At 39.5% G+C, this 14,174-nt stretch overlaps 1 protein-coding gene across 3 annotated transcripts in view; it reads right to left on the reverse strand.

Moving 5' to 3' along the window:
- The window catches only part of PATJ (PATJ crumbs cell polarity complex component), a 313,058-nt gene that overhangs the window by 78,615 nt on the left and 220,269 nt on the right, over positions 1-14,174 (reverse strand). For all 3 annotated transcript variants that reach the window (XM_079776628.1, XM_079776629.1, XM_079776630.1), the window contains exons 31-32: positions 9,558-9,650; positions 2,505-2,555 (exon numbers count right to left, since the gene is read on the reverse strand). In XM_079776628.1, coding sequence (XP_079632754.1) covers positions 2,505-2,555; positions 9,558-9,650 — 144 coding nt within the window. The remainder of the gene's footprint in view (positions 1-2,504; positions 2,556-9,557; positions 9,651-14,174) is intronic.

Below are 14,174 nucleotides of genomic sequence, written 5' to 3' on the forward strand. Positions count from 1 at the left end.
TGGGATGTAAACAGACATGAACTACATAATTTTCAGATCATTCTCTTAAGGACAAGGATCATACTTTCCCCTTCTCCCTAGCTGGAAAGTGGACGGAATGGTACTACCTGGAGTGGCCACCTTAGACCCATAATTGGATGCCATGTTTTGACGATTCCGATATAGTCAAATAAGAATAATAAGACTGGTATAGTAATCATATGAGAGGTGCTTGGATGCATGTCACCATGGAGACACCTTATCACCTGAAACTGATCAAATCCCGACTGTTATGTAAAAGAGGAACTTCTTGCTGTGAATGAGCCTAATCTTAACTCATATGGTATTTACATCTAACTTCCGATTTATATCATCTCATGAAAGAACATTGATAACAAAGGTGAATGTAAGGTGCTGAGTTCTTTTATGAAAAAAATCATGTGAGTTTTAAAACAGGAAAGCACAAGAGACAGCAAGCACTACAGCATGACTTTTATAAATAGCAGGGAATGTATGTTCCTCACTTTTCTATCCCAGTTCCATGTATCATCCCCTTTCATTGTGCATAATAGGTTTCCGATACATATTGGTAGAATTCAATTCAATTAAGAAAAAAAAAAAACCCCCACAGGAAACAGTTAATAGAAACCAAGGAAAACATCCAAACAAGTATATTTAGAAGCAGCCCTCTTGTTGGTAGGTATGGTGATAGATGAACCATATGCTCCCGGGACTCACCTACTGACACAAAACCAAACTACTAAGGATGAAAGGTCAAAAAGATTGGATTTGCTGTTGAATGTTACTATATTCAAATATGAGAGCAGGAATGGACTTAAAAGTCATCCAACCTAACTAAACCAGTACTTCATAATAGGAACTGCTAGGGAGCTTTTAAAATTTATGAATACTGGAATCCCCAAGTGATTTGGTGCCTAGGGGTGTGGAGCCCAAGCACAGTTCTCTTTCTCTCTTCCTTCCTTCCTTCCTTCCTTCCTTCCTTCCTTCCTTCCTTCCTTCCTTCCTTCCTTCCTTTCTTTCTTTTTTTTAAGTTGAGAGACTTACTTCTTAAAGTTAAACCATGGATTTTTAACCCAGAATAAATGGGTTTCTAAGAAGGAATTCTGGAAACTATAAAACCAACTGTAATTGTATCAAAATTATACTTATCGGTATTTTTCTGGGGAAAGGGTCTACACTTCATCAGGACTTCATAATAGAGAAAAAATTTATTACTCGAAAGAATATCTGAATTGCTACGTTTGTTGGTGGCCACAGGCAAGTCACTTAATCTCCTTACCCCCAAACTTCCTCATCTGTAAATTGGTGGCGATACTGCCATACTTTGCCAGGTTCTTTTGAAGATTAAAGAGAGAACTACATAAATAAGTCTAACACTGTGCCAGGAACAACTTAGGAATTCAGTTAATAATAGCTATGAATTTCTTTTATGTCCTTTGATAATATATTAATAAACTATCAGCCAGCTTCTGATGGAAAACCTTCAGGGATGGAAAATTCCACTTCCACAAGGAAGCTCATTCCGGCTTGGAACAGCTCGGCTGTTTGGGAAGTTCTTTGTAATGAGCTGATGGGCTCGCTGCAGATGTTGCCCACTGATCTCTGGGCTGGTTCTCTTCTGCAGCCACAGAAAAGGCTTGTAATCACTTCCCCAAAGGATAATGCCTTAAAAGTGCTCCTTTTTCAGCAAGAAGAAGAAAGGCGAGCTGTAAAATTTCAGAGATGTTTGATCTGTGCCTTGAGCTAGGTGGCAGTAAATAAAGTCTTAACACATACATAGTATTTGCAAATACATAAGTAAAAAAATGTGATTCTATACTTTAAAAAAATAATTGCTTACAGGTTTTCAGTTGAACTGAATTTGGTTATTTGTTTTTTTCCATATACCTATTTGTTTTTATTTAAGTTTTTAGCATCTGATTTTGGAGGACTTTTCAAAGGCATTTTCTTTGGCAAGATTTGAAATATCGCATATTTTCTGTAAGCTCTAGTCATCCAAAGTTTTTTAAACATAAAAGTAATTAATATAGCAATAATGTAAATTTTAGTAGCACAAAAGTATAACCTAGCACACAGACATGAGAATCAGGACTTAAACAAGAAAATACTCAATAGCAACAAAGGACACAAATTTGACAGAAGTTTATAGTTTTTAAGAGAAGTGAAACTCAAAATATAAGGAATACTAAAGGTTATAAAATGACAAGTTCTCTCATTTCACATTTTTATTTACGACATCATGTAAGACATGGTGCAAGTGTGTTTTGGGGCACACCCCAGTTTTAAACACCTCCTTGGTGTGTAGTTCCCGGGAGATGTACAGGGGATATTTCCACAGAATCGGTGACACAGTTGTGGGTTGACTTCTAGGCTGTAAGCCATACTATCTGTAACTTCCTGTCGAGTAAGAAAGGGTGGGATTTCATTGCAATCACCTCCTTCTGGAACCTGTTTATAATGCACACCATCCCTGTGGAGCAAAACCTAAAGTGAAAGTTACGTACGTTGTCGGTTGGGCACTCCATCACCTTCTGCGGATCTGCCACCACATCTTCCTGAAAGGGAAAGATACCAGCAGTTAGCAGCACTGTAAGGCTCAAGTGTTCTTTCTAATTTTGGGTGTGAAGCACGGTTTAACAGGGCTTCATTCTCCTACAAAAATGACCAATACACCGTGCATAGAAGTTCTGTTCATCCATCTGGACTAAGTCTTGGAAATAAATGCAAGCTTGTCATTTCCAAATGCATTCACCCTTTCAGATCTGTCAGGCAGTAAGCCTATCAGATATCCTTGGTGGTTATTTCGACCAGTTTTTTTCTTATTCTATCACACCAGTAATCCCTAGAGTCCAAATGTTGATATTAGAACCCCACCCCCTAAGATATCCGATTAGAGGCAAAAAACAAACAAACAAGCAACACAAAACATTCATTAAAGACACTGGGAGATACAAAGATAAGTTAGTCCTGAACCCCTTGGAGGAGTGCAGAGTCCAGACTTAGGAGAGAAGCAAACTATCATAAACTTATGGGATATGGGAAACCGATGCATAGCTAAAGGGAAATGAATTGAAATAAATGATGACAATGATAAGTGGACAAGGCTGTTTATGTCAGCCACCCACCATGTCCCATCCTTTTTTACAGGCAAGTTTACTCTAAGGCACGGAGCCCTGTGCTTGGTCTGGACAGGGCAGGGAACATGGAGAGAGACTGATCTGGATAGGAGAGAGGATGGGTTTATTCTGGCCTTTGGCAAATATCTAAGAGAAACCTAGATGGCAGGCAGGCAAGTGATCTGAAGATGAGAAGCATAACTTCTAGCATGGGGGGATAGGAGTCTGTGACCCTAGTTCCCCAACTTAAGAGTTCTGCAACCGTGAGCAGGTTATATCTGACCTTTGAGAGCATCAGCTTCCTCATTGAAAAAATGGGGGGAAATTGGATGCTAAAAGGATTAAAAGTAGCAATACAAGAAAAACACTTAGCCTGATACCTGGCAATTAACAAATATTTAATAAAGATGCTAATGATGATAATAAATGGAATCAACCTATGATAAATCCATGTTCCTAACTCTACTATAGGGTTGCTGAAAACAATTACTCAGACAGGACACTTTCTCCTTTGGGGAATGCTGATTCTGACCTCTTACCCCTACCTCCACCCCTCATTCTAGTTTCTTTTTGGGGCATCTTGACATACCCTTTCTTCAACAGGTTCCCATGAGATTTTTAATAATACAGTAGATAATGATCAGGTTATGCCCAGCCATTTATCATTACTAGATTAGGTAAGAATCTCATGCCATCTTGTCAATACCCTATTGGTTTACAACCTGAGAGATTTTTATTTATTTATTTATTTTTCCTTATTAAGGTATTACATATGTGTTCTTATCCCCCCATTGACCCCCACTCCCCCACTCATGCCCTCACCCCCCCTAGTGTCTGTGTCCATTGGTTATGCTTATATGCATGCATACAAGTCCTTTGGGTGATCTCTCCCCCTCCCCCCAACCCTCCCCTTCCTTCCCTCTGAGGTTTGACAGTCTGACCGATGCTTCTCTGTCTCTGGATCTGTTTTTGTTCATCAGTTTATAACCTGAGAGATTTAACTCCACCATGTAATATCCTGAGACCGCAGCCTAGGATCCCTGGATGATTGTGACTACCCTTAACTGTCAACTTGTAACTTACTTTTTAGGACCAGAACTATGTCTCATTTAAATTCCCTCTTATTTCCCTGAAATGGGAGAAAGAACCTAGAACTTCTCCCCCCAACCCTGGCCTTTTTATTTTTTTACAACTTTGCTCCTAAACAGACTGAATGACATAAACTAAATTATAAAATTACCCCATAATTCTTCACTGGACCCCTGGGTGATGCCCTTCCACAGCATGACCAGTTTATTTTATCACTATTTTTGCAACATTCATATTGTATTTTTAAGTGTCTGACTCCCATATACTATACTAATATGATTGACTTTTATTTTATTTGTTTATCTTATCTGTTTCTTCAACATACAGTGGAATAGAATATGAGCTTCATAAAGGGCTTGTGCTGAATGAATCAAAGTTTGGTAACTTAAATCTTAATTCCCTTGAGTGGACTTCAGAGCCAGTCATGAAAGGAAGGGTACACAGGGAAAGTGATCCTTTAAAGGACCACAGTTGAAAAGAAAGGAGAAAAACATGAGAAGGTTAATAAATGGTACACACAGGAATTTTTAGAATAGAAGTTCTAAACTGCCTTATAAATGGAAACCATTGGCGTTATTCCTTCCAGTGTGGCTTGAACGGCCTTCAGAAGAGCAAAGGAGCCTCTATTTGAAAATGACACGGCAGGTCTGCAAGTCTCCCTCTGTTTACACCCAGATTAGCCAGCAGTGGGACAAAGAAGCTGACTTCCCCACGGAAAGACTTAAAAATGCAATTTGCATATCACATAGACATGCTATTAATTTGGTTTAATTTGTCCTCATCACTTGCACTTGTAAATAAAAGGAAAGGGTGCTGGAATAGCTGCCAGAAAAATCTCGGTTCAGATTGGTTTCACTACTTACTAGCAATAGCAGTCTTGGAAACCTTCATTTTTTTTTTTTTTTTTTACAATAGTAAGAATTCAATAACAGCTATCTGAACAAGGGGCTGTAAACCAAGTTGAATTCAACACGTGCTTATTGAGCATCTACTCTGTGCTGGCAGTGAAACACTAACAGAGCCTGGCATTTACGACATTTACATGTTTGGTGAAACAGATGTTAGAGAAATAATTATGGAAACTTTGAAGTTCACTCAAGGATACATATGTGAAGGAGCCTGAGAAGTGTTAGTCCCCTTCCCTTTCTCTTATCTTGTCCTCAAAAAGGTGGAAGAACAAGATGAGAAAGTCTGAAAAGCATGTGGTCCAACACACTGACCTATTTCTTCTACTGATTACACTTGAACCTCTGGGCCAAAGGATGGAGCTGGTACACAACAGCAATGATGATAATAACGACAGTTAAGACTTATTGAGCCCTGACCGTGGCCGCTGAGCTCGAATGCTACACATTTCAGATGTGGATGTCCACCATAGGCCTGTGTTAGGTACTACTATCATCTTCATTTTAGAGTTGACGTAATCGAGGCACAGAAAGGCTAAGGTATTTGCCGAGCCAGAGCTTAACCCAGACACGTCCTGCTCCAGAGCCCCTGCCCTAAACCCAGGGGTAAATCACATGAGAAATGGAAAGTGCTGCTCACCTCTCCCCAAGCACACAAGAGTCTTAGGACTCAGCCTCAACACAGTGATTCCATTTTCGATTTGACATTAGGTCAGAACAAGTCATGCTGCTTATTTTGCGCCTGTACAGGAACAGAAACAAATGGCACTAGCCACTGCAGTGACCTTAGGTGAGTCACTTTCTTTGTATTTAAACATAAATTTAGACCTTGCTGATCTCCCAACTACTGCATCAAGGGAGCTCGTGGCACCTTCAAAGCTGAGGTCCTGGGACATGCTAAGGTGTTGACCTTGCACAGGGGACCTCTAAATAAGAAGACTGAGGAAGCAGCGTGGAGAGATCATCCCATCGCTAAACAAACGGATCGGCCCTTCTGTGTGCATTATGTGAGAATCCTCCGCACGGTGCGGTGAGCTCCTGAAAGAAAATGCTTTGTGGGCCAGGCAAATTACTCTGATCAAGAGCAGCAGCTTCAGATGGGTGGACATAAAAAGCAACACTGGGAATTGTCTACATAATACATAATAATGGGAGCATAATCATCACCACCGAAGCTCATTGACTTCTGTCCCAAAGCTGGGTAATCAAAACACCCTGTCTGTCTGGCCACAGTAATTGGTCCTAGCTGAGCCACACAAGAACATCCTGTGGTTTTTCCAAAGCGGACCCTGGGGAAGCCACTCAGCCTCTTTCTGGCAGCCGGGCTGAGGAGCGGTGGCAGCCACCCTCCCACCATGCTGAGGACGCAGGTCTGCAGCAGAGCAGACTCAAGCAGACACGCAGAGACCCCTCGGCAGCACCGGGCCTCTGATGAAAACGAAGTGGACCCCAGAAAAGATCCATCAGGAGAACAAACTTGCAGGGGCCAGGCCTAAGGGAGCTAAATGTAGATGAAAGAAGTGCACTGAGTATAAGACAGCAACTTAAGAGAGTGCTCAGCCCCCAAATGTTCAAATTTAACGATTAAAAACAAATTTGCTTATCAGATGAACAACAAACACAAATGGTCTACTGTTGATTTAGGTCCTTTGTAGTCTCTGATTACACTAGAAACAAGACAACAACCTTTGCCTGTGTCAGTCCCAGCTTAACTTCCAGGCATTCATCTAACCACGTAGATTAGGTGAAAGTCCATTAGCCAAAGCTCTCACGGTCCCGTAACTTCCCCTTCAATAGCATCATCGGCACTATGACTTATCTAGAGTTGGATTCAAATCCTGCAGTGACCCTTATGACTTGAGTGTCTCTGTGCCTCAGTTTCCTACCCATAAAGTAGGGTTAGAGACAGTCATCTAAATATGAATTACTACATTTAGATGGATGCCTTTTGGAGTAAATGCTCCAAAAGCATCAGCGGCCATTATCCTCGGCAGTTCGGAAATCTCCCTCAAGGTAAGACCTGTGTGTGCTGTTCACTGGGATTTGACCCGTGGCCAGCACAGTGCCCGGGACACAACAGGCCTTCAATACACACTTGCCTAAGTTCTGCTCCCTTTGAAAGATAAAATAATCAACATAGGTTTTAGATGACAGGATCTTAAAATTTGTCAGCAAATAAGGTTTCCCCAGGGAAGTGAAAACTTTACAGACTCCAAGAGCAGTGCCTGGGCACCACTATTTCTAAGAAGCTCTGGATACAGGGGCCAGGGCACCGGAGACAGGTAAGAAAGTCCGAGTTCTGAGCTGGCATTTTCCTCCTCTGGGCCCTTCGTGCTCATTAATTAGGACAGTAAGGTGGCTTTCTCAATTTAGAAAAAAAATCTGATAAGCAATAGTTTCCTTCTCGGCAAGTTGAATTTCAAGTTGAATAACAAGTCTCCAGAGTGGCTGGGAGTGAAAGTAAATTAGGGAACATCAAAGGTGTGAATCTACGTTTAAAATATGCACCTATGGTTCTGTTGTGTTTCAGTTCATGAGATTACCTTACCTGCTCCCCTTGCTCTCTCTGTTATCTTTTAAAAGTATATATATTTGTATTGATTTCAGAGAGGAAGGGAGAGGGAGCGAGAGATAGAACCATCAATGATGAGGGATGCTGAGCCATGGGGACTGGGCTCTATGTTATCTTCATTTACAATGCAGAGGGGAAGAGAATGGAAGAAAAAGCCAAAAGCTTTTCTCTCGTGACTTTTCATAAAGGAAGTAGACTTGACTGTAAATCTACTATCCTTTTTATGACCAAGAAAGAGAAATTTATCATGTAGGCAAATCTCAGGTGATTTTCAGAAATACAAGATATGAAGTACAATGAGCTGTGAAAAATGCGGCATATCTGAATGGACTTGAACTCAGCCACTGGCAATTTGCATACTGTTGCAAAGGAGAGGCCAATGCTGACTCAGACACATTCTCTCATGCTCCTATGGGAACTTCCTACACTCTTGCTATAAATGCAGTTTTCCTACTGGATCTGAAACAGAAAATAAGTACCACACAGTGATGTCTGCTCACAAGAATCCTGCAGCTCTTGATGGGAGTGCCAACGGGAGGTAATAATAGATTTTGAACACACAGTTCAGGGCTTTGTTTTAAAAATAAGCAGGATATACACCCGAGAATTCCAGCCTGGAAGGCCTAACAAGAAGCCTATGATCATCAGAAATGCATTTTAAATTATTTTTCGAAAACCTGGATACCAGCATTTTAAAAACATTTAGGAATCATTTTTAAGCAGTCAAAATGATAAACTGAACCTGTATCAGACATCACATGGCATAGTATTTTTTGTCAGGTAAATGAAGTAATATTTTAAAGTGCCTACTATAGTGATAGGTACATAATGACTAGCTATTAAATAATACTGCAAACTGTTTTCCAAACTGGCTGTACCACTTTCCTACCAGCAAGATATGAGAGCTCCAATTTCTCCACATCCCTGACAGCGCTTGTTATTATCTGTCTTTTTTATTAGAGCCATCCTAGGAGGTGTGAACTAGAAACTCATTCTGGTTTTGATGTGTATTTCTCGAATGGTTAATGAGGTTGAGTATCTTTTCATGTGTTTATTGGCCATTTGTATATCTTTGGAGAATGCCTCTCTGAGAGGCAGTAGTGCAGAGTGCTTTAAGGTGCAACCCCCCAGCCTGGATCCAAGCATCACTGGATGATTATTTAGGCCATTTATTTAACATGTTGGAACACAGAGGAAAAAAGCCCATATTTCTTTCTAGAACTTGAAATGTAACCCTGGAAGTGCCAGGCTGCCAAACACAAAGGTAGGTTACGAGCAAAGGCCTGGGAGTCCAACCAGACGGGACCCATCTCCAGGTCTACAACATCCTCTGGCAAGTTAGTTACCATCAACCCTCGGTTTGCTCATGTGTAAAAGAAAGTTTTCTGCATCTACATTACAAGGATCAGGAAATGCCTAGTGCACAGAAGTTCAATAACACTAAATAAAATATTGAACATTAGGACACAGAAAGAGAAAGAGTTCTCTAAAACTGCCTCTTTCTTAATACTCTAGTCCCTGGGTGGGTTTGAGTATATCTTCCTATGAATCAATGAAATAAAATCAACTTCTCTTTCTATGCTTATAGGATTAATTCAGCACAGTCTTATGCTTAAAGATACCCAATATTAAAAAAAAAACAACTTATAAGAGAGATTGCTTCTTTAGCTCCAGACAGCGTAGTTCAAGTGTGAAGAAGGTGGGAGAATATGTATGTTATTCTTTGGAGTGAATGAATTGCTCACTATATGGAATGGCTCAGATTAAGATTCCTAAAGAAGAAAACGTTAACAGTTGGTCCTTTTCAAAGTGGCACAAACATAAATAATACATCATTAAAGAGAACACTGCATGAAAACCACCCAGGATTCTCACCAATTTGGAGTTTTCATTTTCAGGCAATTGTTTAGCACCAACTTCAAGACTACCGTCTTCCTCACTACTCACAGGTTCGGGGCCGCTCTGATCCTAGAAGACATTGAAAAGAAAAATGGCCCTGATGTCATTCTTTACTCACAGTGACCTGAGCTATACAGATGCTCAATCATAGTTGCTTGATTTATTATCGCAGTGGGTACTGTTTCCTCTCCAAGGCATTCCTATTTTCTTCCTTTCCAATAGAAGGGCATCCCCCCCTACCCGCCGCACCCTCCCACCGCCAGGTACATATCTATCTCTATTGCTCACAGATATGCCTTAGAAAAAGCTGATCCCTACTTTCTGTTCCAAGAGGCCTGACTGCCTTAAGGTTAATCCCATTCATTGGCCAATGATTTTGTCAGGAATAGGTATATGTTCTATTTCTAGTCAATGAGACACAAACAGAGGTCTGCTGGAAATTTCTGGAAAAGTCCTTCCTGATCTTAAAAGAAATGAAGTCCCCAGGCATCCCAAATAAACAAGAAAGCATGAAGCTCAAAATAGCATGGCCAGCCATCCCACAAGCAAGAGGGAACCAGTCTTGGGATGAAGCTGGCATTGTGAATGACGACAAAGACAGAGATGAAAAGAACTGGTTCCCTGATGGAAAGAACTGGGCCACTAGATCGAGCAAACCTGAAGCCCGGCCTCATCCCCAGCATCTTCTAATAAGAGCTAATAAGTTTACTTCTTGTTTTCCCCTCTTAGAGTCAGCTATTTGTTCTCTCCAGCCTAAACTTTCTGAGATATTTATTTTCTGCACAAGACTAAACTGTTTGAGATAAAAGACTGTATTTATCTTATTTCTGCAACTCACGCACCTAAACACCCTGCCTGGCACATGGAAATGCGACAAATACTGGTTGAAACAATGGATGAATTGAATACTTGTTTTCTTGATTTTTTTTTCCCTGCAGACTACTAAAAATACTTATTTAACATAAATGAGACATCTGGTAATAATAAGATCCATTAAAATTCCAAAACACATTAGGGATCTCCTCAATTGAATTATGACATTAAATGTTATAGTTAATTAACTAGAAGTTTCTTTACTTTTTAAGGGCACATAAGGATAATAAATGGAGTATCTACTTGTGTTTATCTAGATTTTTATTTTAAAATATCACCATTCTGGGATTACTACATATTCAAATGGGATTGTTTGTAAAGAAAATAGTTTTGATTTGGGGACAGTCTAACTCACTTATAACTTAAGAAATGCAAATTAAAGCAGATATAGCATTCTTTCATCTATCAAATAGACAAGAGAACAGAAAGAAAACATTCAGTATTGATAATGCAGAAACAGGAATTTTTACACACCATTGAAAGACTGTAAATTAGGACAATCTTTTTATATGTAACAGACAGATTGAAGAAGGGAAAATATCTGTAAGGATATAGAACACATTTTAAAAATTGCTAATTCTGAAGGGTAGGGTTAGGGATTGGGAAATTTTGCATTAGTTATTTCTATACTGTTTGATTATAGAAGAATTAGTGTGTTTTATTACATGTTTTTTAAAAAATAAAGGAGAGTTGTGAGAAATGAGCTAAAAGAAAAAGAAAAAAAGGAAAGTCCAAGAAAGAAAGTAGCATGGATATTAGAATTGGTGAGATCTGGATTCAAATTTTTAACTTTGCTACTTAGAATTATATGACTTTCTGCGTTACTTTGAAATCTGAGTACTTGATTTTAAGGTACAGATAAAAATACCAAATTAAAAATACTACCCTGTTAGGTTGCCTTGAAGTTTAATAGATAAACATGTAAAAGTTCTATTAGCACAGCACCAGGTATACTTGATCTTTTTTTCTAGCTTTTTTTGAGACAGGTTCTTAATCCATACCCTGTTGCCTTATATGAATAGTGGGAAAGAAAGCATTTAAAAAATGAGAGGAATCTTTACTTTTATATTTCTCAGTAATATATTTTCTTGGTTTTAGAAAAGGAACACTATAGTGGGGGAGAAAACAACTGCTTAATGCTTCAACTTAGAAAATTTGAGAAAACATGGGCAAAGCAGTCTAGGTTGCAAATGGTCTCTGAATTCTTCTTCTTCTTCTTCTTTTTTTTTTTTGAATGCAGTATCTTTTAAAAAATGTTTTTATTGATTTTAGTGAGAGAGCAAGAGAGAGAAACATTAATGGGTTGCCTTCTGCACACCCCCCACTGAGAATTAAGTTCGCAACCTGGAATTGAACCCATGACCCTCTGGTATACAGGGTGATGCTTAACCAACTGAGCCACACTAGCCGGGGCAGCCTATGTAATCATTATGATTTCAGTAAAAACAAAAGATAATATCCTTTACATCTTACAAAGCTCTGTCTCAAATGCTACTTACTCAATAAATCCTTTCCTTCTTAGCTGAAAACATCACTTCTTCCTCTAACTCATCTAATATTTTACCTGAACTTATGACATGTGCCATTGTCTCATTTGTATCTTAATTATATGTGTACAGAATTGAACTCCCCAATGAGACAGAAAGATCCTGAATTCAAAATCTGTGCCTCATTCATTTCCTTTGTTTTTTTCATTTAAAAATTCATCTTAGGTCTATTGCATTTCAAAGTCAATGTTCTTTTTAACTGTACCAGGAGCCCTTTCTAAAGCTTTACCAGTTTAGTTTGAAATGGCTCCATAGTGGGGTTTAAAGTCAAAACACAGATGGAGAGGAGAGTCAGGTAAAAAGGAAGTTCCAACTGAGAGAGGTTTGCAGTAGAGCATTTAGTTTTTCAGGAGAGCTAAAGTTTATAAAAGAGTTTCATGCTTTAATGAGGCACAGAACAAAACAACGTGGGTTCTGCTCTCAGAACAGAATGGCTCATGTGTGTTAAGGAGCCTTCAAAATACCCCGCTGACCAGGAGCTTAGAAAACAGGAATCAGCCAGAGATGGGAAGGGGAAAATAGGTCAGCTAGCATGATTTCCAAAGCATGATTGGATCACAGTGGTGTGAAGGCCATCTGGCTGATGGATGGCGGCCCACTGACACCTAAGATGATTCAGCTAATCCTCATGGCTGGGTATTCCTTTCCTCTCTTGTGATCTTCAAACACCTGCCCCATGCTGCCTGTTCAGCCGAGGCTGCTCAAGGAGAATGACCCTTCCCCATGAAGGCCGTGGTCATAAGATTCCACGGTGAATTATGCTTTACAGACGAACGAAAAGAAAAGGCAAGGCTTGTGATTACACATTTAACACAGCCTTCACCCTCTCTCTCCAAATAAATAAATAGTAAAATAAAAAGACTGATGAGAAGTTCTATTCAATCCCCACTGAGAAGTCTCTTCTTCCTCCCTTGGGTCGTTCTAATCTTCCTCCCTTGGGCTCCTCCAAAAATTCTTCTCCATTAAGTGATGACAAATTTTTATTTTTAATACTACTTCATTTTTTTCATGCCAATTATTTGACTATAGTTTTCTCCAACTAGACGGTGAGAATCCTGACAGCAGCAATTTATGTTTAATTTGAGAGTAGGCTATTAATAAAAGTTAAATTGGGTAAGGATGTTTTCATGGACTGGGAAAACACAGCTCTGATCAGATAAATGTTCCATAGTGTGGTTCTCTACCTTCTTCTCCCATTTAACACAACAAAACAGTATATTAGTATATACAACTGTTTTCCTTTTAATTTGATTTAAGATTTTGCTAAGCAAAAGAAATAAAACCCCCAGCAACTATACATCCCTGATATAGTTCAAAGTTCTTTTATTAAAAAATAAAACAAATGTTGGTTTAAATTTTCTCATCTCCATATTTCTTAAATCCAATGCTCTCTTCAAAAAACCACAAAATGATTTATTTGTCTCATTGTCAGCCTAAATTCACAAATATTTCTTTCTGCAAAGTCATGTTTACTTGATGTGACAGTTTGAATTTCTTTCTTCTACTTCCAATGAGGAGCATACCTTCTAGGCTGCTCAGAATTCCAGAAAGGCAGTGTACAATTAAGATATATTGGAAATATATGAAAATATACGTATATTTTCAGAAAATTACTCCAAGACCATGTGGATTCCTGCAACAGAGAGGAGTTGTCAGGTCTGCTCCAACCATGAAGACAAGAGGAGAAACAGTCCAGAGATGGAAGACTCTGATGACGCCTTGCCACGCTAGCAGTCAGCAGCTGTGCGTCGATGCAGGTTGCCCAGGACCAAACCAGAGAGGGTCGGACCTGCATTGCCACCATCTGTTCATCATCCAGATATCATTGCTGACATGTACACATAAGGAACTATTTGACATTGAAACCTGGTCTCAGAACTGTTGGACATTGAAATTGGGACTCAAACATTTTTTGTTATTATATGTTTATTTCTAGTCTGCAGTTGCAAGATTTTTTAAAGAAAAGAAATGGGGAAAAAATAGATATAGAGGTAAAGAACCATTGAACAGACTGCCAAACTACAGCGGGAAGGCAGGGGAGGTTGGGGGGCGTGCTATAAGAGATCAACCGAAGGACTTGTATGCATACATATAAACATAACCAATGGATACAAGACACTGGGGGGGGGGGTAGGGGGCAGGTGAAGGCATATGCTGGGGGGTAAGGGAGGCT

Source organism: Cnephaeus nilssonii (assembly GCF_951640355.1).
Source record: "Cnephaeus nilssonii genome assembly, chromosome: 7".
Lineage (NCBI taxonomy): Eukaryota > Metazoa > Chordata > Mammalia > Chiroptera > Vespertilionidae > Cnephaeus > Cnephaeus nilssonii.